General features: G+C 43.8%; 1 protein-coding gene across 4 annotated transcripts in view; it reads right to left on the reverse strand.

The window, feature by feature from the left end:
* The window catches only part of MBD5 (methyl-CpG binding domain protein 5), a 121,690-nt gene that overhangs the window by 27,451 nt on the left and 69,032 nt on the right, over window positions 1-25,207 (reverse strand). Inside the window, exons 4-9 of one of the 4 annotated variants that reach the window (XM_084209479.1) lie at window positions 20,158-20,215; window positions 10,982-11,099; window positions 10,415-10,549; window positions 6,580-6,682; window positions 6,029-6,209; window positions 1,779-3,890 (exon numbers count right to left, since the gene is read on the reverse strand). In XM_084209479.1, coding sequence (XP_084065605.1) covers window positions 1,779-3,890; window positions 6,029-6,209; window positions 6,580-6,682; window positions 10,415-10,527 — 2,509 coding nt within the window. In that variant the 5' untranslated portion in view covers window positions 10,528-10,549; window positions 10,982-11,099; window positions 20,158-20,215. Of the gene's footprint in view, window positions 1-1,778; window positions 3,891-6,028; window positions 6,210-6,579; window positions 6,683-10,414; window positions 11,100-19,707; window positions 19,777-20,157; window positions 20,216-23,776; window positions 23,972-25,207 lie in introns of those variants that run through there. The other 3 variants (XM_084209477.1, XM_084209478.1, XM_084209480.1) reach the window with 3 other exon arrangements.

The following is a 25,207-nucleotide window of genomic DNA, read 5'->3' on the forward strand; positions in this document are numbered from 1 at the left end:
TGCCCCTGTGCCAGCACGACAAGGCAAAAGAGCCACACAAGGACTGAGAGCTGCTTGTTGTGATCACTCCAGGCAAGAAAAAATGAAACCTTTTTATCCCAGGGATGGGAAGACACCCTTAAAAGTCATCAGGAACCACGACCACAGCAACAGTAGAACAGTCTTTGACTATAATTCAGCTTTCCTAGAATTCCATTTTAAAGGAGGAAGCTGAGGAATGCAGAGCAGGTTCTTGCTTGGGTTAATGAGAGGCCACTTGAACACTTTGGTGAGACCTGGGTTTTCATTCCACTTCAGAAATTTACACCTCTACCATCTTCTACTACTTTGTTCAACCAGTAATAGTCAATGAAATTCACATTTTTGAGCAGATTCCTTCTTCTCTCTAAACCCCCCAGAGATGATAACAGCAGCAAACCCATTTCCTCTCCAAATCTTCCCCGATGAACCAACCAGGAAATCTCTCCCTACACTCCTCCAACTGTTTATTCAACCATTTAATTACCACCTTAGTAAAATTACCTCAATAAAAGCAAACACAGGCTTGGCATTCCCTCCTGCTGGCCCTGAAAAGGGTGATTTTGTACTTTTTGGTACTCTCAGGAGCTGCTCCCATCTCTGACACCACCTCTTTAATTCCAGCAGAAAAGAACTCATGGATCACCTGGGCATACACTGCCAGGTGAGCCACAACCTTCTGGGCTTGGAGCAGGGCAGACTGCAAAACCCCTCCAATTTATTTGGAGAAGTGACAAAAGAGGTGTGGGAATGTCCAGGAGTGAATGGATTTTGTTCATGGAGAGTGTGTGGAAGTTAGCAGAAGCAAGGGTGGTCACAGGAAGCAGGCCAGGATGGCTTTGTTCAGAAAAAGGGAGATATGTTTTAGTTTATCACTGTTTTTTTTTTTTCCCTTTCTGTTTTATTTTTGCTTATGTGGCTTTCAGCATGAACCAGGTGCACTTTTCACCGGGATAAACCTGAGTTTAACAAGGAATAATGTCCTAGGTTGTAAGAGATGTGTGCATTCTATTTCCATCTGTCAGAGCTGGGGCACTTCTCTGCTGTTCATGGGGCAGGTTTTCTTTATCTCTTCCACAGCCAACCCTCCCTCCAGGAGATCTCTGCTGTTCATGGGCCATTCATTATTAATTATCTTCTGTCCATGGCCACTGAGTGTCCCTGCAGGGCTGATCAAATTCCACCATCCAATGGGGAGATGCTGTGCCCAGGGCAGGAGCCAAGCATTCCTACCTGGATCCAATCTGCCCTGGGACAGCACAGCAGCCTTTGCCCCCTGCATTCCCAGAGGAGCAGCTTTCTCCTGCCCTGCATTCCCAGAGGGAGAGCAGGCCCATCTCCAGCAGCCCTGCAGCTGCAGAGGAAAACTCCCCCCTTGTGCAGGATCCTGCTGCAGCAGAGCCACAGCTGGCACTGCAGGAGGGCTGAGCCCCCCTGGGATGGGGCTGTGCCACCACCCTGGCACACAGGGACTGCTCTGACTCTGGCAGGGGTTTGGTTTTTGTTTGTACTACTGCATTTATATTTTTAATCTTCCTAGTAAAGAACTTATTTCTATTCCCATATCTTTGCCTGAGAGCCTTTTAATCTCAGAAATTATAACAATTCAGAGGAGGGGGTTTACATTTTCCATTTCAGGGGAGGCTCCTGCCTCCCGTAGCAGACACCTGGCTTTCCAAACCAATACAAACATTTAAAACTGGCCACCACGGATTCCCAAGGACAGAAAGCTGGGACAGTCCCCTGGCACGGCCACGTACCTGCTTCAGGGCTGCTCTGATTACAGCTGCTCCCGATGCTGTTGGGGATCCCTGGCGTGGAGGGCGCCTGGAGCCTGGCCTGAGCCGGGCCGGCGTGTAGGGAGTTCCCTAAGGCCATTCCTGCCTGCGGGAGCATCCCGCAGCTCCCGCCGGCCTGCATCTGGTTGAGGAGCCCCGCCAGGTGGTTGGAGGGGGGAGCGCCGGGCCCGAAGGCAGGGCTGGGGCTGGGGTTGGGGCAGGGCAGCCCCTCCCCGCGCAGGGGCAGCCCCGGGGGCAGCGCGGGCTCCGCCAGGTGCAGCTGGGCGCCGGGGCAGGGCAGGGCGCTGCTGGAGCCCCCGCAGCCCGAGGAACTATTGCTGCTCCCGTGGGAGCTCTGACAACTCATGGACTGCAGGAGCTGCGACATGGAGCTGATGGGGAAGGAGCTTTGACTTGGCTTTCTTATCAAATCGGACCCGGCTTTGGGAAGCCCAGAGCTGTCCAGCTGAGACTGTCTCAGCAAGCTCAGCACCGTGGTGGTGGGCTGCTTCCTTTTCCTCAGAGGATCCTTTTGCTGAGACATCAATTTATCTCTCAGTGCTGCCCGGCCGCTCTGCCCTTCCGTGGTGGGGAGGAGCACGTTGGCAGCAGGAGGGAACATGGGATTTAAAGTGCTGTGTCCTTCGGTGCTGCCGCCGCTGGCAACAGGTCCAGAATTGCTACTGCTGTTATTGTTGTTACCAGCAAGTTTATTTTGATTTGCTAGCTGTGCTTTGGCTGCTGCTGAGAGTAAACTGCTCGCTGGAAAAGAGGCAGCGTTGTGCTGGTTCAAGATCTGATTTAAAGGCATTCCCAGCAAACCAGGCTGACTCTTCAAGGAACCGCTCCCGGCCGATGCAGCGGGAAAAACTGCATTGTTGGGAGGATTTAACACGTTACTCATTCCAGCAATTAACGGGTTGGGGATGTCCTTGTACTGACTGAGTCCGTCGTGCTTGGTGGAAGGGCTGGATGGCATGGATGGCCTCGGCGACCCTATGGTTGACCTCGGGGACCTGGGAGGGACTTTGATTCCGCTACAGGACGACTGTGGCCCGACGGGAGGCAGCAGGAAGTTTCCGTGATCGGACGAGGTGGAAGAAGAACGCGATCTTTGGGGAGAAGCCTCGATCCTTCCGATGCCGGGCGCCATGGCGTGAACGGGGGACGTCACCGGCGAGGGGGACAGGGACGTCGAAGCCGAGTGCTGAACCCTTTGGACGTGAGCGCCATGGTTGATGTGGGCGGGTTTGACGGTGGGCAGGGGCAGGTTGCTGGGCAGGGGCACCACGGCGGGGGGCATGCTTACATTCATCACGGGTACCTGAGAGTGGACGCTCGAGTGGAAGGTGGTGGGGTTCATGATCACGGGGTTCTGGTTCGGCGGTTTGCTGGGAATGGGGTCCAGTATGCCAAGCGGATCCTTCTCGGATGTTAATGGCTTTTTCTGAAGAGCACAAGAAGGCGGTGGAGGAGGTGGGGGCGGGCCTTGGGGGGGTTTATGGTGGAACATCGCTCGTGGTATTTCCATACCGGCCGAAAAGTTACACAGGGGTTTTTTCATGACTGGGCTCTTGGTGGTCAGGGTGGGGGAAAGAGGTATATTAGTCCTTCCAGCCATTGCACAGGATGACTGTATGGGAGAGCCGTGGAGCATGACTGACGGCGGGGACAGAGGCGTCCTGGTCATGTGGATAGGACTGGAGTTGGGCGCTCCATGAAAACTGGGATTGTTCCTCGTGAAGACGTCGGGGCTCCCGAGCGGGTCGGTCCTGGGGGAGATGGAGCCGTCCCCGTAGATCTGCGACCCCGAGGACGCCGGGCTGGGCATCCCCCCGTGACTGCCGCGGTACGGAGACTTCTGCCCCAGTTCATTGCTCCCCAATCTCTGCCTGGGATAGGCAGGATGGAGCTCTGCTTGCTGGCTTCCAGCCATTTCTTGCACATAAAGCCTACCCATGGCATTAGATGCCCCCATCATCAACTTGAAAGGAGTCTTACATTCCGGCATCACAGAATTTGTAATTCCTTCATGCGATTTATTCCTCATGGACCTTGGAGTTGCTGCTCGGGTGGGAACTACTGGCGTTGCACCTGGCATAGGAAACACACAACAGTTACTACTGGTTGCAAATCCAGTGTCCCCTTTTCAGAGCAAAGCTGCTGAGGGTGAAAACGTTCCCAAAAGCTCAGGGAGCCTTTGGCTAAACTTTTGCTTCAGCAGAAATAAACGCTCAATCACCCAGCTGGAACGGTGCCTGTCCTCAGCTCCAGAGCTGTAATTCCATATCCCATAGAAACACGGACCATTTGAGACCTTGTTCCTTGCCTTTTGCCTTTTCCAAGCACCCCCTGCAGCCTCCTGCATCTCCAGCATCCCCCCTCTGGCAGGAGGAGCGGGATGGCTGTGGCAGGGAAAAGGAGCCTCTGGCACCATCTATTGAGGACAGGAGGAACAAAGCCCGTCCAGGATTGAGACTCAATTCCCACAGAAAAGGTCCTGTCCCAAATGCTGTCCCTGATGAGGCATCCTGAATGCTTTCTGTTTGTTTTCAGGATAAAAGCCTTGGGGATATTTGCACACGATGGAAAAATTCCCTGTAAATCCCACTTTTGAGGCTACACCTTCCAACAAACACAAGACCACTTTCCATCTTTATTTAAGAAGATTTTTTTCCCAATGTTTTACTTCCAGACTAGAAGCACAAGCAGCTCCAAGTCTGGGGGACTTTCTGCCAGTTTTGCAGCTCTGGGAATTTGCAATTCAGTTTGCAGTGCTTGGCATGCAGCCTCTGGATGTGCAAAATTCAGCTGGAATTGGGAGCTAAAAATTCTGTGTTTGAATGAACCCAGAGGTGCCTTGAAATTCCTCTACTCATCTTTCCTTCAGCCTGGTCAGACAGCACTGACAATCCTGCCTTCACCCTATTTGCTCCAACATGAGAGAAACAAACATCTCCCCTGTCCCAAAATACAACCAAAGTCTCATTTAGGGGATAAAACTAAAGGCTGAACTGCAAAATAAAATAATTATGAGAGGCCTCACCTTGAGTGCTGGAAATAAGCAAATGGTCACATACAAATGTGCCAAAGTTTTGCTTACAGGGGGATTTATTGGGGAATTTTCTTCTTTGCTTATGTACAAAATAGACAGAGAAAGCAAGAGCACAGAAATATATAAATTACCCCCTTAATTTTGCTGATTTTTTGAAAACAGGAATGTAATTTAAGTACTACTCATTGAAAAAGTTAAGCGGGGGAGTGCATAGAAACTTGGGAAATTCCACTGTTACTTAAAGCCAAAATTACACTGAAAAAATTTTCAAGAAAAGTTTTAAATCCTAAATTTCAATCAGTACTGTGAACAGCACGGGTCTCTTAGCACTGGCACTTCTCTAACATTTATTATTTCTTGGTTTTCTTGTATTTTTTCAGGAAGAGCAGTTGGCCAGGTGCTCTCACAGCAATGAGGGGTGCAGAGAGCTCAGGCCTTTTCCCAGGAGCTGCAACCCCAGAGCACAGAAATATAAACTCAGCCCCTTCCCTCCTTTGTCCTGCCCACTGGGATTTGTAATTCTCTTCAGAACCTGCTCCTGTGATCCTGACAAAGTCCCTAATTTGGGGTGAATTTCTGATTTGGAGTTGTTCAGTGCTAACTTTGCTTTCACTCCAGGCCTCAGGGAGCCCCCCTGGTTTTACAGCCTTAGTTTGGAGAGTACCTGTCAACTTCAGCCACCAACAAATTTCTTCATTTTTTTTATTGATGGGGATAATTAAAATGCTAATCCAGGTTGGTGGCCAAAAATAATCCTTGAGAAATGACAGTGGAGATCTCCTCTTGCTGTCTATTCTCCTTTACAATACAATTTCCCATTTAGCCAAGTCCTTAGCCACATCCTAATCCCTTCATAATCACTTTATTCTGCTCCTCTAATTTCCCATGTGACAGAATATCAGACATATTACTACAGTTCCAAAAGATGAGAGCTAATGTATTTTCTTTGTCTAGAACAATCTGATATCTTTTCCAAGAAAATCATGCTCTTAGTCTGGGCTGACCTGCTTTTAGACTCATTTTCTATCTACCTCCATCTCTGCCTACTCCCTTTATTTATTCCCTCAAGCTGCTTATTTTTGCACTCGTGGTCAGACTTTTGGGGTGGTTTTGCACAGTAATTACGTGTATAAAAATCAGATTATTCCATGATTCTGCATGATTTCATTTTACTCACTTGTTCCACCACCAGGACTAGTTAGAACCAGTGAAGGATGTGGTGCTTCCATGCTTTTATGAAGTGTAGCCACAGCAATAATTTTCCTTTTGTGAATGCATAGTTTGGTGACATCTTCGTCCGCTTTAACATCTTCAGCAGTTCTCTGCTTCACAGCAGCTCCAGGATCAAAATTAAAGACCTGGCAGTGAAAATTCCAGTGTTTAAAAGAATGACTACAGGCAGCAAAGTCACTACATTAACATAAATTAGGAATTTTATATGGAGGATAGAGCAATTCTCCTCTGTTTCTGACTGCTCCTATACTGCCCAAGGGATTCCTTGACAGGATGTTTGGAAACAACAAATAAAAAATGAATATATTTATAATAACTGAGTCAGATCCTCTGCAAGAGGGGCTAAGGCAGAGGGGAGCTGAATTTTATACTTTAAAGTCTAACTTTGGGTGGACACCACTTATTTTAGAGATGATCTGAAGAGAGTTTGAGTCACCAGCATGGGCAGCTGATAAATATTATTGCACCTAGACCCAAAACAATGCTGTGCTTTACCTTGGGAAGAACAAGAGGACATTCTAGGCCACACTTGCACGTTCCATCAGTCAGCAAGTAAGTCTTCACCTGCTCCAAGCAGGATAATAAAGACCCACTGGGACTGCAAAGGAACAGAAATGATGAATACAAGTTCTTGGATAGGTCAGGACTTGTATCTGCTCACAAGGACAGTGGGTAAAATCATATTCCATATTTTTTTCTCATTGTATTTCTTGCTTTTATTCAAGAATTGAGATAATACTTAACAAACAAACCCCAAACATATTTTAAAGGAAACAAAACTGTTGCAGCTGGGTTTCTTTGTTGCACAATGTTTGGTTTCATTCAGCTCAAATTTTGACCTTCTCACTGAAAGTAAGATATATTACACCAAGGAGCCAGGCCAGCCAGCTCCTGATAAACTGCACTTGGATTTCTCCAACTCCCACCAGAAAATCATTATCTCCACTCCCAAAATAGGGCACTGGGAACTCTGTTATGGCAAAATCACTAATTCATAATATGAAAAAAAACCTTCTCGTGTCCCCAGCCTGTAACTTGCAGATTGCTCTTTATTGCTGAACTGTTTATCCTGAATAAAACACTGGTTATTAATGGCAGCTGTAAATAGCGCTAACTCAAACAAAAACAGCTCAAGTGGAATAGTTTGGATCACAAAAACACTCCTGACTCAAAATTCCAAGCTGTGACGAACTTTGGTGCTTAGAATCCAACACATAAACACCTCATCCTGCACGAGTCACATCGAAAGCAACATCTGCAAGTGACATTTAAAGTCCTGCTGACAGTTTAAATAAGTCATTTCTTTGCCAGGCATGCCCTGAAATAGTTATTTTTGGGAGAAGTGCTCAGGTTGAATCTGTGTAGCAGTGACAGTTTGGAGGGTGAGGAAGATGAAAGAGCAATCTAAAAATAAAGGTCCAGGTCTGGTGACTGGTCAGGAGTCAAACCTTCCCTGTCTGAAATCCTTGGGGAGCAGGGGGAAACTGCTCTTTGCTTTTATTTATTTGCATTCAAGCAGGATCCTGGCTGATCCCTCTGGATGTTCCCACCTGTCCTGATCATGCTGAGCCCCAACTCCACACTGGAGGAGGTAACAGCTTCCCAAGGGAGAATCCCACACTGACATTTGCTCTGGACCATCCCATCTACACCCAAAATCTCTCCAGGCACTTTCTGTAATCCTTAAAATCGCCTGTTAAAAGGCAGTTCTGGGAATGTGCTCTGCAGTGAGGATGCTGTTTTATTTGCATTGGCTAAAAAAGGCTACTTTTCCTGGGGTATTTTTAGAAAAAAGTGATTTTAAATAACCTGGTGTGCTGTTTGCCTGGGCACACACAGCCAGTGCAGGCTGCAGGAGATGCTGGAGTAAAAAGGAGTGTGCTCACAATCAGGGAGTGGGAAGGAAGGTCAATCCACTGAATCTGTGGGATCCATCATTCCTACTGCACACACAGGCAGGGCTATTTATCCAAAACACCCAACTACATTTAAAAAAGGGCCATTTTCCCCCTGTTTCTGCCTTGATCCTGGGCACAGCTGTAACTGCAAGATCTCTTGTGTGTGCACAAAGTTATTGACACTTCTGTAACACAAAGGATAATTCACAGCTTGCTTTGTAAGAAACTGCCACAAAATCATGGAATTCCAGACTGCTTTGGGTTGGGAAGGACCTGAAGCTCAGCTGATTCCAGCCCTGGAATCACCTCCCACCATGCCAGGCTGCTCCCAGCCCCATCCCTCCTGGCCCTAGACACTTCCAGGGATGATTTAGGCCCCACTTAGCAGCTCTGAGAGCCAACTCAGTGCTTCAACCAGGTAATGAAAACCGGTTAATGAATGGATTTAATCTTGATTTAATCCAAAGCAACTGCTGACAGCTGACAGGGAAGCATCTGTGCTTTCCAAGGAGGCACAAACAGAGAGTCTTTATTGAGCTGGGATCATCTATTCCACTTGAATCATGTCAGATCTTAATATATCCACTAATTTTTCCCTGGGATAGCTGTGGAGTCAATATTGTTTGACCTTTCCTTGCCTCCAGGAAGGCTGTGCATGCTGGCAGGGCAGAGAGGAGCTTGTGGAAACTCAATCCTGGAGGATTCAGCTGCCCTCAGAGCCCTGGGGATGTTCCATGTCAGGCAGGAGATTGGATTATTGCACTTCCACCTTTCCAACCAACACGTCCTGCTCTGGGCCTTGCACCACACAGGAGTCTCAAATACTTTTATTCATCAGAAACTCTGAGAGAGTGACCAGAAAATTCACCAAGGAATAAAAAAATACATTGGAAAACTTGGGAAGAAGGCAGGAGTAATATTTGCTTCCCCAAAGCTGTTGTGTAAAACTTGTTAAGGCTGTGGAAAATGAAGTTTACAGGGTGAGTGGGGTCATCAGGTACATAAACTACCAGAAAATTCACTATTCAGAAAATTGTAAGAAACTGCCATAAAATCATGGAATTCCAAGAAGAAAAAAATACATTGGAAAACTTGGGAAGAGGGCAGGAATGAGCTTCATTAATGCTGTTGTGTAGAACTTTTTAGGGTTGTGGAAATGAAGTTCCAAAGCTGAGTGGGATCATCAGGTACATAAAACTACCAGAAAAAAAAAAAACTTGGAAAGAGGGCAGGAATGACATGAGCTTCCACAAAGCTGTTGTGTAAAACTTGTCAGGGCTGGGGAAAATGGAGTTCAAAAGCTGAGTGGGCTCATCAGGGACACAAAAATATCAATTATTTTCCTGATGTCTGGATATAGAGATTATTGGGAACAAACTCCTAATCCACAACTTCTCCTTTCCCACTGAGCTGGAAGAGAGGCAGAGGTGCAGGGAATTAGAGCTGTAATGAGAAATCCAAGGGCAGGGTGTCACTGCCATGGGCTGGGTGTGATTCTGCTCATGGAGAACACAAACAAGAAATCCTGCAATGCATCTGATCCTTCATGGTAGCTCAGTGTAAAATTGGAGTGTGCTCTGGCTCATTAAAGACTTTTGTATTGGTAATGCACAAAATGTTGGGAGAAGTGGTTATTTTAATCACAGAACAGTGGAAGAAATTTAAGCAAATAACTGAGTGATAATCACAAATCTGTGTGATGCAAACCCAGCGTCCCCACATTTTATAAAGCTAACTTTGATCTTTTTTCCAATAACATTTAATTTAGGCTCACTTTGTCTGAACACATTTATTTCATAGCAATTTCAACGCATTTCTTTGTGACCATTCTAGGGCAAAGCAAATAAATATCCAATAAGCTCAGAAAATAAACAAATAAAGCACCTGAAACTTTGGATTTGGGTTTATGATCTTGGGTTTTTCCCCCACATGAGAAATGTGAGGGATTCATAAAAGCTGGAGAATGTCAGTGATAGTGGACACAGAACCTTCATGGGCATTAAAAAATGGGTTTGGAGCTATTGAGTGGTCACATGACTTAAATCTACTTGGAAAAGAATCCCAAAATCATGGAATGGTTTGGGTTGGAAGGGATCTAAAGCTCATCCAGTTCCAAGCCCTGCCCAGGGACACCTCCCACTGTCCCAGGCTGCTCCAAGCCCTGTCCAGCCAGGCCTTGGACACTGCCAGGGATCCAGGAGCAGCCCCAGCTGCTCTGGGAATTCCAGCCCAGCCCCTCCCCACCCTCCCAGGCAGGAATTCCTTCCCAAAATCCCACCTACATCTCCCCTCCTTCAGCTCCCGAGACCATCTTGCGCTTGAGGAACAACTCCTTGATGTTTTGGAGCAGAAGGAAGGAGCTGAGTCAGGCAGTTCCTGCCCATCCTGGCCAAACTCCACAGACACCAGCCCAGCCCCTGAGGTGACCTTACCTGATGTAGAGAACTCCACTTTGGTCCACCCTCCGCTGCCAACCAACGGGAACTTGCACTGCTGGTGGCCCTCCATCCGTGTCCCCTCCGTCACACTCCTTCCCACCATTCATTTTCCTGTTTCTGGTTATGAGTCTTCAGAGATATCAACAGTAAGGTGATATCCTTTTACTACATGTCATCCTGGCCTCCCAAAGCAGGCCCTGCAGCACAGCTTCCCCCAAATCCTACAAAGTGCATCGGGAGGCTCCAGCTCAGTTTGAAACCAAGTCCTTAAAAGTGGCCATTTTGGTTAATGAGTCACTTTCCCATTATAATCCACATTAAATATGCAATGTTTAACTCCTTATATATTCATAAGGATGAACTATATAGATAAAAATTAGTGCTTCCAACTTGGGAAAATCATAATTCACCAATCCTTTGTTACCTGTCAGAAAGGAGAATGGGGAAAAGGAGAATTTCTAGTTCAACAGCATGATGGCTCCAAGCTTGATGACTGTCTAAGATAACTTGTGTTTTGTGAAAGCTCGTCTCATTTTTATAAATATGAGTCAGATCCAATACCTCCAGGTATTACACCCTTTATATGCCACATTCTTTTTGTTTGCTTTTTATCTTCTGGTCATGATCCAAGTTGTCTTCTTGAGGTTCTTTGCTGACTCCTTGGCTCCAATCAAACGGCCTGAAAGATACAGATGTGGGAAACACGTGAGCCATCCTCTCCAGCCTTTCAGCCCAGGGAGATGTTTACAGCTGCAGCCATTTCCAGAGCTTCAAATCAAAGTTTTAAATGTCAATGGAGCCATCAAAACAAGGCTCAGAGCAAAGAGAATCCTGCCAGCATTTTCTATTTATACGTGGATGTAATTGAGCTACATCTTAAAAGCTACAAGAGTGCAAGTGCTGTTAAATAGTTGATGTGGAGTTTGGGTGAATTAAGGGATGCATCTTTTCACTGAATATTTTCACATATGCTTCTGTTCAGAACCATCAGCAGATGACTAAATTAATGCCCTTTAAAAATTGTTTAGAAAACTGAATGAATTTCATGTGAAGGAAGCTGCTTCTAGGCTTTGGTAATATCCATAAAAATGCAAACCTCCTGCATTTCGACTGAATTAAAATAATCATCCCACCAAAAAATAGTGTAATGAAAAGGGAAAAGCCAGCAGCACTGACTGATCTCTGAACACCTTTGAAACAATCTGAATCTCCTCAGGAATAATTCCCCTCAGAGATTTTCTCTCATGACAGAAGTTGAGTCATTCCCCCCAAAATAGTTTTTTCAGGCTGACCAGGTGAGACTTAACACTTGAGACTGGACATTTTATTAAGGTGTGACAAACATGGAATATGGGATTTAAAGAGTAAGTACACCAGAAAAAAGCAAAAATCCTAAATTCAAATACAGGATGGCATGCATGACTGCTGCAGCAACATCATTAGGAGAGTTTATTTGGAATCAGGTGTCAATCCTGCCCTATTCCCAACACTAACATTATGCCAACATGTTAAAACATAATAAATGTTACAGACCTGACTGATTTCAATAAGAAAAGGGTTTTTTTTGAAAAGCCAGGAATGGAACATAAAGACATTTCTGCAATAACACCACATTACATCTATATTTAACAGTAATAACAGCTCCTTCCTTCAAGACCACTAAAGGAAGACTACAGAGGCATAAATATAGTGCTGGAAAATATTCCCTTAAGTACCCTCATGCAGAACATTCCCTTTAGAAGTGCTGCTTAGAAATGTAAAGTTCCAAATGCTCCAAAAATAAAAAAACCCTCACCAGGGTATTTCCAAGAAGATTGTGGATAGAAGGAGCTGGTTGGACAGACCCCCTCCACTGAGGGGCTGGAATCTAAAGAACAGGGAATTGGCCAAAGGTTGGAATCTTGGAATGCTGCAGTGGAGTAGAAAACCATCAAGGAAGGCTTTATAAAATCAAACCTGCTCTGTTCTATCAGCAGCTGGCCTGTCAGTGCTTCTAAGGCAAGCTGGCACTTTGCAGGGTCCCAAGTGAAAGCAGCCCTGGTGGGAGCAGCTCCTAAACAGAACAACCTATTGCTGGGTGAGAAACACCTTACACCTGTGTATAAATTGGTTTTGATTATTGCTGGGTGAAAAACAACTTATGCCTGTATATAAACTAGTGTTGCTTATTCTTGAGTGAAAAATCAACTTACACCTGTGTATCAACTGGTTTTGTTTATTGCTGGGTGAAAAACAACTTACACCTGTATAAACTGTTTTTGCTTATTCCTGAGTGAGAAACAACTGACACCTGTATATAAACTAGTTTTGATTATTGCTGGGGGAGAAACAACTTACACCTGTATCAAATGGTTTTGATTATTCCTGAGTGAAAAACAACTTACAGCTGTATATAAACTAGTGTTGCTTATTCCTGAGTGAAAATCAACTTACACCTGTATATAAACTGGTTTTGCTTATTGCTGGGTGAAAAACACCTTACACCTGTATATGAAATATTTTTGCTTATTCCTGAGTGAAAATCAACTTACACCTGTGTATAAACTAGTGTTTTTGCTTATTCCTGAGTGAAAAACAACTTACACCTGTATATAAACTTATGTTGCTTATTCCTGAGTGAAAAACAACTTACACCTGTATAAACTGGTTTTGCTTATTGCTGAGTGAAAATCAACTTACACCTGTAGATAGTTTTCATTCATATAAACCTTAGATAGTTTTCATTTTTCTGTCTCACACAAACAACTTGTCCTGCATCAGGAGTTGGAGTGACCAATCAGTACAGAGTAACAACTTGTTAATTACCAATAAAGGAATTGGCAGCACAGCTCGTGACCAGCTGCAGCCCCACCTGAGGTCAGCAGGACTGTATAAAAAGGAGTTTCATGAATAAAGAATGGGTTTTTCCACCATGGGGGAAATGGGATCTGTGGGATTTATTCCCATCCTTGGAGGTTCTTCCCAACCTCCATGACTGTGTGATTTCAGCTTTTCTGCAGGATGGAGGCTGCTGGAGTGCTCTGCAGGGATCTGATCCACATTCCCCAGCATCCCATGGATGCAATCCTTGGCCAGCCAGGGTGGGGAAGGGACAAGGGCCTGGTGAAGCCCCAGCAAGGTCACCCAGGATGTCCCATGGACACCTTGTCATGTCTCCTAGCAAAACAATCCACCTGTAATCGCTCAGACTGCCACACAGAAATAGGATTTGGAGAGCTCTTGGCAACAGTTCAGGGCTAGCTCAGGTTTTCAGTTCAGAAATTTGGGGGTTTGAGTGGTTTTATCCTGATTAAGGAGGGAGCAGATGAGGTTTCATCAAAAGCAGGCCAGAATTTACCTTCTTGCTGAAAGCTGCAGTGACATTTTTACTGCAGGTCCCATGGAAGGCTAAAACAGGTAAAAAAATTTCCCTGCTCTTCTGGATTAATTGAGAATTAACCTTCTGTAATGCAATAAAATCAGAAAATTTATCAAATACTGGGAGCACCCAGGGCAGGGGAGGTTGCTCATGTCTCAGCCCAGCCCTGCTGTGGCTCATGTTGCTAATTAGGGCCATTAGCAGCAAATAATACCCAGTAGCTGCTTATTTTTGCAAGAGACACCTCAAAGTAACTTTTTATTTCTCCAGGTTCTGCAGGGTCCTGCCTCAGCTCCCATTCCACCTCCCCCACAGGATTCTCAGCAGATAAACTCTGGATTGCACCTGGGGAGAAACAGGACTGAAAAAAGCTTTAAAAATCACTGGACTGTTTAAAGAGTGGAATGTATGTAAATATTTTTAGGAAAAAGAGCAGAGTCAGGTGAGATATTGGTGAGGATGTGAGGGTGGGCAGGCCCTGGCAGAGGTGGCCAGGGAAGCTGTGGCTGTCCCTGATCCCTGGAAGTGTCCAAGGCCAGGCTGGATGGGCTTTGGAGCCATCTGGGATGGTGGAAGATGAGGATTAGAGGATCTTTAAGGTCCCTTCCATCTCAAACCATGCTGGAATTGCATGGTTCTAAATTCCATTCTCCTCCAGGTACAAAAACACTTCAACCCCCACACTCCCCTAAGCAGGAACAGTGACCAGAGCTATTCCCAGCTCCCAAATCTGACCTTTCTGTGCAATTTTCTGTGCTGGGAGGACACCCTGAGGTGCCTGGGTGTGGTGAGACCCAGGAAACTGGGCTGAGCCTGCCTGGGAGCTTCCAGCTCACACATAATCTGAGTTTTATAGGAAATGCTCATGGAAGTAAGATGTTTTCCCCTAAATTCCAGCACAGTTCCACGTGCATCTCCACAAACTAAAGCCCTGCATGTTGCTCCAGGCACAAATGGAACAGGTAAGAACTACCCCCCATCCATATTTCCATGCTGAAATTCCATCATAAGCCACACATGGAAAGTTAATTTAATTAATTTAATAACATCACACAACTCCAAGCTCTACTGGAGCAGAGATTTACAACATCAGGACAAGAGGGAAGGGCCCCAGGCTGGCCCAGGGCAGCTCAGGGTGGGCACAGCAGGAATTTGCCCATGGAAAGGGGGCTCAGGGATTGGAACTGCCCAGGGAGGTTTGCAGTGCCCATCCCTGGAGGTGTCCCAGGAATTCTGGAGGTGGCACTTGGGGCTCTGGGTGGGGACAAGGTGGGGATGGGCACAGCTGGGGCTTTGGGACCTTGGAGTTGTTTTCCCATCTCATTTCTGGGACCCTGAGCACCAGAATCCCTGAGGCTTTTCCCAGAAGGGACAATCCATCAATGCAGCCCCCAGCAGCAGAGGTGTCCCTGCCCCAGCCCCTTCTGGCAGGGAACATTCTGTGTTCCCCCACAGCCCCAAACCCCTCACACCAACAACAGAAAAGGAGCCCTGAAAGTCCTTAAAGTCCCATTTTTGCATCTTGGGGGAAAAATTCTTCCTGGCAAGGGTGGTCAGGCCTTGGCAGGGGCTGCCCAGGGAGGTTTGCAGTGCCCATCCCTGGAGGTGTCCCAGGAATTCTGGAGGTGGCACTCAGAGCTCTGGGTGGGGACAAGGTGGGGATGGGCACAGCTGGCATTCCATGGTCCTGGAGGGCTTTCCCAGCCTCATGGGTCTGGGGTTCTGTGGCTGCAGAGCCCCCCCCACTCCCCTTGCACCATTTGCCCCTTCCCCATCCCAGCACTCTCTGAAGCATTTTGGACTGGGATGCAAAGGAGTCGAGTTTTGGACCAAACCCAAAGGATCCTGGACACTGGAAGGAATCCAAAGGGCTGATTTCCATCAGCCATGGAATAAATCCCTCTCCTCAGTAATCTCCTGGCAGCCCCAGACAAGCCCTGTTATCTCACCACAACTTCCCACATCCAAAGCAGTGACTGCTGTCTGCCCTGTGCCAGCACATCATGTTTAGATTTGTTTTGCAGTCCAGTTTCATTAGGATATCCTTCCAAAGATTTCACTGCAGAACTATGCAAAACTACACAGAATTCCTGCCCCCTTCAGCCCCCTCATCCCCTTCCCCACATGGAAAATTCCTCCTTCATTTTCATCTGCTGCAAGAGTGGTTTCAATTTTTAATGGGACTCTCTCCCTTTTTTTGAAATGTTGGATTTCAGGCAACCTCTTTGCACACTCAGCTGCTAATATTTACTTTAACAATTTTTCAGTCAAGTGGGAAAACCAGAAAACTCGATAGGATGTAAAAAGAAATTTAAATTAGATATTAATTGTCTGGATTCCAATCTGTTACATATGATATTAATAATATTTATTTTATTAGTAAGTGGATGTTGAGCCAATGAAGACAAATTTTGACAGGTTGATATTGCAGATCATGGAATGGTTTGGGTTGAAAGACCTTAAAGTCCATTTTGTTCCACTCTCCCAGGTTGCTCCAGCCCTCTGAGTAATAAATTTTTTCCTATTCAAATATAATCTAAATCTCTCCCTTGTCTTCCAAATACTTTTGGTGCTCCATTGCTTTTTTCTTACATGAATTTGAAGTGCCCAACAACTGCATGGATCCCAAAAAGGCTCTACAATCCCTGCCTGGCTCTCTGAGGCACAAATCCCAGTTCCCACCTAAGGAATGGCCACATTTTGGATCCAAAGCTTTGCAGACATTTAGAAAAAACACCAAACACTGTTCAGAGACACAAATCACAATCTTCATTTTTGAGATTTTCCTTTCTAGCAGTGAAAAACCTCCAAAATGAGAAATGCTCTCAAATCACAGTCCTGGGGTTTCAGAACTAATAAGGAATTTTAGCTTCTTAAAAAGCATCACTTTCAAAGCACTCAGTGCAAAGGAGTTTTTATTTAGTTACCACTTGCACATTATTAATCTGTTTAAGTCTATCAAAGCAATTAGCCAGGATTCTCCTGTATCATCTAATTAGATACAAATGTTGCATCATTTTTTGGGAATGCTTTCCCAGTTTGAAAAGCAGCATTCTCCTGACTAATTAGATCAGTGGTGAATACTTTATGAGGGCCTATTTTTAGGCCAGTGAGTCAACAAACAAAAGTGCCTGAAGTAGGAATGAAACCTTGAATCCTTCAGGATTCTTTTCCTTGGGTTGGTGTCCAGGGCCAGGGCACAGCTCTACACAGGATTTACTCATGGTTTACTCATGATAAACATGATATACTTGTGATATATCTTGAAAACACATCTCACTTGTAAGTACAGAGTATGAAGAATGTTTCACCACGAGCAGAGAATTGCTCTGAACTGAATGACTTCACTAAAATGAGCATTTTAAATTGCCCCAGTGCCAGCTCACTTCACAGTCCAACCAGCTCTGATATTATTTCTAACTTTTAAAGCAGGTTTTATCTATAACCAGGTTTATATTCTCTTATTTTATACCACTCTTGATGCTGTGGAGTTTTTTAGGACTGGAATTTAACCCCTCTATAAAATAATTCCCTGGAGGTGTCCAAGGATCACCTGGATCTGGCACTCAGTGCCCTGGGCTGGTGACAAGGTGGGGACTGGCCACAGGCTGGACTCAGTTTTGGAGGCCTTTTCCAACCTGGATGATTCCCTGGCAGCCATCTGGGTGAATTCACAAATAAGAAACTCCATAAATATCCATAGATAACAAAAAATCCAGGAGGATTCCAGGCCCCTGTTCTCCAGAGCCAGGAGCCCCTGGATGTTCCCCAGCTCCCAGCCTGCTCTCCCAGCACAGGGATGGGAAATTCATTTTCCCAAGCCTCCAAAGCAGCCACTTCACTACACTATAAAACAACAAGAAAATGATTTTCCTGGAGAAAAAGGGATTTATCTGCATGGAATCCAGCTGATCTTTAGGAGCATTTCACAAAAATCCCTTTCCTTGGAGCATTTTGGATCAGGGTGTTGCTAAGTGATCAGATAGAAATCAGTGATCAGACAGAACTGTGACATCAGTAATGAGATATAAATCTGATATCAGTAATGAGATATAAATCTGATATCAGTGATCAGACAGAACTGTGACATCAGTAATGAGATATAAATCTGATATCAGGGATCAGACAGAACTGTGACATCAGTAATGAGATATAAATCTGATATCAGTAATGAGATATAAATCTGATATCAGTGATCAGAGAGAAATCTGATATCAGTAATGAGATATAAATCTGATATCAGTGATCAGAGAGAATTCTGATATCAGTAATGAGATATAAATCTGATATCAGTGATCAGAGAGAAATCTGATATCAGTGATCAGACAGAAATCTGATACCTTCCCACCAGGGAAAAATCAGAGTATCCTCAATTTTGGGGATTTAATTGTGCCAGTAAAGCCATCCAAGGCAATGGACAACTGGGCTGAGCTGGGAAGGAGCAGGATTCCCCTAAAACCTTCTTTTAATCCATTTTTCTGGGCAATTCCCAAAGCTGGGAGCAACTGAGGCTGCTGCTTCCAAAGAAAGACTGGATAAAGATACTGAGACCCCAAAAAGCTTTGTAGAAAAAAAGCCAAAAAAGGGCAGGAAAGAAAAGGATTTTGTTTTTAACGCTCATCCCTGGCTGTTCACTATGGATTTATTAATATTTATTTATAATTTAATTTATGAAGTCCAGCCCATGGAAGGACACCCAGGATGCTCTTCCAGGCCTTCCACCCCATGGATTTTTTCCTTTCCAAGGGGAATAAATCATAACTGTGCATGTGAGCCAGACCTACTTTGTGTCAGCACCATGGCAGCACTCAGATTTTGTCAAAATGAAGGTTAATATTTGGTGTACACCAGAGATCAGCTAAGAATGATGTCACTGTTATCCCAGCCTTTCCTAGGGAATATTATTAAATGGAATATTATCAGGAATATGTTAATGAGAATGGAGAAAGTTCACATCCACTTTATTTTAGGGGAATTTGGATAAAGAAATAAGGGATTTTCTTTCAATTCTCATGTCTCAGCCTTCCAAAAAGTTGATATTATTCAGCACAGTTCTGCAATGCTTTTATAATGAAGATTATATGAATTTCAGGAATTTTTGATAGAGAATGTTCAGAAAATATCTAATAAACTGATGCAGAAATTGAGGAGGGAATAACAATTTTTGTAAATTTTCAGCTCTGCTGTACATTATTGACTTCAGAGGTTATCAGGGAAATGGAAATTTGGGAAAAAAAAGATTGAATTTAAAAGCAAAAAAATATATTTGAACAGAACTCTTTCAAAAAATGACCATGGAAATTCAATTAGACTAAAAAACAGGAAAAAAAAAATCAAGATTCCTGGAAATGTGGGAAAAGGCTCAGAGTGCTGGAATAACAATTTTTGAATAGCCCCAAATCCTCATTAATTTTGAGACCAAAACTGAAGCAATAAATGGCAAAAATGAACCCCCCCCCCTATATTTTCAATTCAGAGGCCTCAATAAACAGCATCAACCTCCTTTGCATCAAACACCTGAAGTTGAGGATGGAGCAACATTTCAATAATTTGAATTATTCAGCCCGAGTTCCTGTGCAGGAGAATGTCAGAACTGTAGCAAGATTGCAAATTAAACCCATAAATTATGCTTTTGTGCCCAAGTAGTAATCATGTGACTGTACTATTTTTAGACCCTTGGAATTTTTTTCTCCAAGTGCCCCTTTTTCAACTGTTTATTGAATTACGTAGCTCTGCTCAGCAATTTTCCTGATGAAAACACACTTATGGTATTAAAAAATATATGGGAACAATAAAAATCAGCTCTTCAGACACCTCAGTGCAAACCCTCCTGCCTTATTTGGCATAAATGGAATAATATTGGAGAGTCTGGACTGCCTCTGGACCCTGAAAATCTGATTAATCTCTCCATTAGCAGATAATTACTTACTAATTGAATGTAGAAGTATTTGGAGAATTTGGCCCCACTGTTTTATTTGAGAGAGTTTTCTCTGTTTTCTAAAAAAAAAAAGGATGCAAAAGTTCAAGTTTTTTTTTTTTTTAAAGTGATTTTAATTCTTTTAAATGCCAAATGTTTCCTTCTTGCTGTAGCAGAGATTTATTAGGTATGAGTTTAATCATTTTAAAATCAATCTTGATGAAGATTTGTATACATGACCTTTCCTTCTCCAGCCCCTTCTCTACTCACACTGCTCTGAGTCAGCTCTTTCCTGAATTCCCCATTTGATTTAAAAATATTCTTGCTCACCCTGCCATCAAAACATCACCTTTGTTTTGGTATTTAAAACCTTTGAAAGCAGTAATGCCCATAGAAAGTAATTTTTAATGTATTAATTAAGAGCAGGACAGGGGATTGAGATGAAAATGAAAAAATCCTGACCTTTTCCCTCATTAAGGATTAGATTGAAGGTGGCTCTGTTCATCTTGTTCACTCCAAGCTGGAAAATAATCAGTTAAAACAAAAAATAAGCAATAGTGAGCAACACATCCCCACTAAGGACATTCAGATTCCAATATTAAATACCTCTTAATAATTTCTTCATATTTCTAAACACTTAGAAAGGTTTCTTAGGATAAATGATGGAGTAACTATTTCCACTTCTTGTTTTGTACACATTTCATTTCTATCAAACATCACAGCATGGAAAAAAGAATCTAATACTTAAGAAACTGCCAGTGGGTGATTTCTTTTTACAAAATCAGCCTTACTCCATTTAATCTGAATTTTGGCAACACAAATGACCAAAATTGTTGCCTGTACATCACCCCCCGCTACTTTTGAATAAAATTTTGTTTTTCAGGAGTGTCTGGCTGCCCCAACCCCTTCACTCAGATTTACTTTTCAGCAAGCCAAGGTATTTTTAGCCCACTAAAAGGAGCAAAGTGCCTCAAAGTTGGTGTCTGTGTATTTTGGGGATGAATTCTTACATAACAATGATCAGATGTGTTCACACCATCACCTAAATAAGGATCAATTTCCTTGGCCAGTGAAGTGAGGAGTGGAGCCTGGCTCCTGGGAAATGAACCAGCTGATTTTAGGATAAAACACTCCCTGCTTCAGAGCAGGGCTGCTGAAACATTCCTTGGAGGGGATTTGCCAAACATGATACATTTATTTTATATATCCATATATTTTATATATATCCAAACATGATACATTTATTTTCTATATCCATATATTTTATATATATCCAAACATGATACATTTATTTTATATATCCATGTATTTAATATATATATTCAAACATGATAATTTATTTTCTATATCCATATATTTTATATATATCCAAACATGATACATTTATTTTATATATCCATGTATTTTATATATATCCAAACATGATACATTTATTTTTAATGCTCAGCAGGGTGGTACCTGCTGGTGATGCTCAGCTCTGCCCTGCCAGGTATCCCTGGCTTTGCTCTGAAAAATCTGATTTTCCTGCATGAGAAATGCCCCCAAAGCAGACAGAAAAAGTTTGGTTCTCTCCAGAAAGAGCTAAACAAAAGGGTGAATCACAGTCAAGAATAAGAGAATTCCACCAGCTCATCAAAGCAGGGAAAAGAAAAATGAGAGTAAGGCACTCAGAAATTAAAACCATGTGGCCTTTGAGGATGCAGCACATCCAGGAGTTGAGAACAAAGTTCCCAAAAAGATAAGAGCCTGGCAAATGTACTGCTTCATCCCAGCTGAAGGACAACACATATCCCAACTCACAACTCAAACATTCTTCATTCTCTGAAAGGGCCCCAAAAGCAGCTCTGGAATTGCCTAACACAGATATTGAGGATGCTGTGCTCCAAAAAGTGAATTACTGGGGAAATGTGGGCGAAGAAGCACTTGGGCAGCTCTTCATCACAACATCTTTAACTTTGCTGCTGCAGGTATTTATTTCTCATGCTCCTCTGCAGCAGCTCCTGGAGTCCAACTTCCAAAGGCTGCTGAAGCCAAATTTCCCTCTGTTTGAAATAAGAGCTTTTCAAGGCATTTTATTTAAGAAAACAAAGGTCCTTTGGCTCATTTTTACTGCACACCTTCAACTGAAAGGGGCTGTCGTGGATGGAAAAGGTTTGCAGGGAAATGAGACAAAGTGAGTCCCAAAATTAAGGTGACAATTAAACTGAGGATGTGAATGAAGAGGGAGAGCAAAATGCTCAGCCCATGGCCAGTGGGGAAGGTCAAAATTCCTGAAATTTTCTCTGGGAGCTCCTTCTTTGTGTTTTTTTTTGAAGTTTCCTGAGTGTGATAGGTAAAATATCCCAGTTTTCCATCCATATTTGCAGTCAGATATGAAGTAAAACAAAAAAACCCTCGGCCTGTTTTCACTTTCCATCTCTTACACTCGGTGCAACCTGAACTTGCTTTTTAGATTTTGGGTTTTTTTTAATCTACAGAGCAACCCCCACCACTGCTTTGATAAAACCCTCTTATCTCCTTTTTCTGCCCATCCCACAGTGTTCCCTTTTTTCCTACAATAAACAAACCCAGCCCTTTCAGCTGTTCTTTAAGAGCCCTGATTTCTAAATCTGGCACGGGCTGCTTGCTCTGCTTTGCATTCCTCTGGCTAATACCAATTTAAATGACATGTATTCCTTAAAATTTAATAAATAAACATCAAAATTTATTTTAAAATAAATAAAGAATAGATGTTTTAATTTTTAATATTATTTTTATAATATTTTTTAAAATTTTAAGGTCCAATATTGCAAACCACCTCCTGCCTTTGATCTCCCAAAAGGAAAGACACACCAAGAAAATCTGGGATATTTTTAAGGAATGAAGAGATTCCAATGGAAGGAGAATCCCAGAATGGTTGGAGGGACCTTAAAGCTCATCCAGGTGTTCCATGGGCAGGGACACCTTCCACTATCCCAGGTTCCTCCATCCTGGCCTTCAAGGGAAGAGGAATCCACAACTTCTTTGGGAATTCTGTGCCAGAGCCTTGCCACCCTCACAGGGAAGAAGAGATTGACATAAAATTCCATCAAGGAATTTTGGGAGCTCTTGTGTCAGCTCCCCCTAATCAGGGACAGCTCTCAAAAGAGGGATTCCAAATGAGTTGTGACCATCAATGATTCTCTGGGAATGCTGCACACATCAGTTCAGAGGGGATCAGACAGAATTCCACATTTCCTCTGAAGAAAAAAGTGCTGGTAAGAATGAAAATGTGTTTAAAATCCTTATTTTGATCCACCAAATATTGTACAGTGAGTCACTAAGATGCCCAACACTATTGTAGATGTAACTTTCTTTAAAAATAAAACCACACACATTCCTTCAACTGGGCCACTTCAGATTAGGGATCTCTTCAGCCTTTTCTGGAGGGATTTAAAAAAGCTTTGGAGAAATCTTAAAGCTATGGAATTAGCCTGGTATTTATAGCTCTGTTTCCAAGCGTGTTCTCTGAGCTTCCTAGGACGTTCCTTTTCCCCATCTGCTGGTTGTTGACATGGTGTAACCTTGTATTTTGATCAGGAAAATCTAGAAGAATAAGAGCATTTGATTTGATGTTGTGCTGGAGAGGTCTGGCTCCACCTCAGGCAGCTCCACTTCGCTCCTCCACCACCATCCAGGGCAGGAATGGTGCTGCAGAATTTCCAACAGAGAACTGGAGTTCTATTGTCTGATTATGTCACAATACATTACTCCCAGTTATGACTAATGCTCCATCTGAATCACAGCAGCACAAAATGGTGGTTTTTTCCCCATTAAAATGCTGTGCTTCACATGCTGGATGGATACAATCTCTTCAACTGAGGTCAGCAAAGTTTTTTTTCTTTGTTCTCTTATCTAGAAGTCCATGTCTGGGTGCACTGTCTGCCTTCCACCAAGGCATGAACTGATGAACTGTCTATTTTTCTACTTCAGCACCATAAAATGTTGAAGATGCCTGATCTTCTGTTTGTTTTTAAAATGTTGTCTCAAATATGTTGTCTTAAAATTTCACCGCAGAACTACCAAAAAACCAAAAATTCCAAAGTTTCCTTAGAATACTCACCTACATTGCTTCTCATGGCCTTGCTTCAAGTTATCTTGGGGATCTTTTAGGCTTTCTAGAATTGCTGCTGCACTTTGAGCTTTGCTCTAGACAGTCTCCTGTGGTGCTCTCGATGATGGGCTATGTCCATTGGGGTCAGCTCCTTGCCTCCCTCCACCCCTCATGTGAGGAACTCCTGCACCCCACTTACATCTGCTGGGATAATCACAGGGTTTCAATTAAAACAATGAGCCAAAGGTTTTAACTCCACTTGTCTTGATTGCTTTGTAAGCCCCACACAACTGCTTTGTAGTATAAACAAAGCAAGATTTGTTTCTAAGGAATGGCTTTGACTGGAACTGAAGATGCCTTTTGAGTTGTACTGATCCACCTCCAGCTAAAGAGAAAAAGCTGAGTTTTGGAGCTGTGATGCTGCAAAAGGCCTTGGTGAGGCAGAGAGAGGTAAATGTCCAAGTGTCTAAGGTTGTCTTAGGCTGGGGGTGTGTATTCTGTTTTTGTCTGAGGTGGGGCACTTCTCTGCTGTTCATTTTCTTGATCTCTCCCACAGCCAACCCTCCCTCCAGGAGATCTCTGCTGCCCATGGGCCATTCATTATTAATTATCTTCTGTCCATGGCCACTGAGTGTCCCTGCAGGGCTGATCAAATTCCATCATCCCATGGGGAGATGCTGTGCCCAGGGCAGGAGCCAAGCATTCCTACCTGGATCCAATCTGCCCTGGAACAGCACAGCAGCCTCTGCCCCCTGCATTCCCAGAGGAGCAGCTTTCTCCTGCCCTGCATTCCCAGAGGGAGAGCAGGCCCATCTCCAGCAGCCCTGCAGCTGCAGAGGAAAACTCCCCCCTTGTGCAGGATCCTGCTGCAGCAGAGCCACAGCTGGCACTGCAGGAGGGCTGAGCCCCCGTGGGATGGGGCTGTGCCACCACCCTGACACACAGGGGACAGGGACTGCTCTGACTCTGGCACGGGTTTACTTTTTTTTCTTCTTTTTTTTTTGTACTATTACATTTATATTCTTAATTTTCCTACTAAAGAACTGTTATTCCTATTCCCATGTCATTACCCAGAAGGGTTTGGGAATCTCTTCTAGAGACCCAAGCAAAGTTCTGCTAGGTTTTTGTTAAGTCTGGAACTAAGTTACTGACCTTTAAGCTAAGCTTTAGGACCTTTACTAGCTAATACACTTTCTTAAGGCACTTAAAATGTATTTCTACTTATTTAAAACTACAACTTGCGCTTACTTAAAACCTAAACCTACACTTCTACTTCACATCTATGTGGTTTAATATCATCTTCATTTCTCTAAAGGCTTTAATTGAACCCCTGCATTCATCTCTCTCTCTGAGGAACTCAGAGAGGCTCACATTCCAACAGTCTGGGATGGAAGGGACCTTAAAGATCAGCTGATCCCAGCTCCTGCCATGGGCAGGGAC

This window comes from Fringilla coelebs (assembly GCF_963513975.1).
Source record: "Fringilla coelebs genome assembly, chromosome: 7".
NCBI lineage: Eukaryota > Metazoa > Chordata > Aves > Passeriformes > Fringillidae > Fringilla > Fringilla coelebs.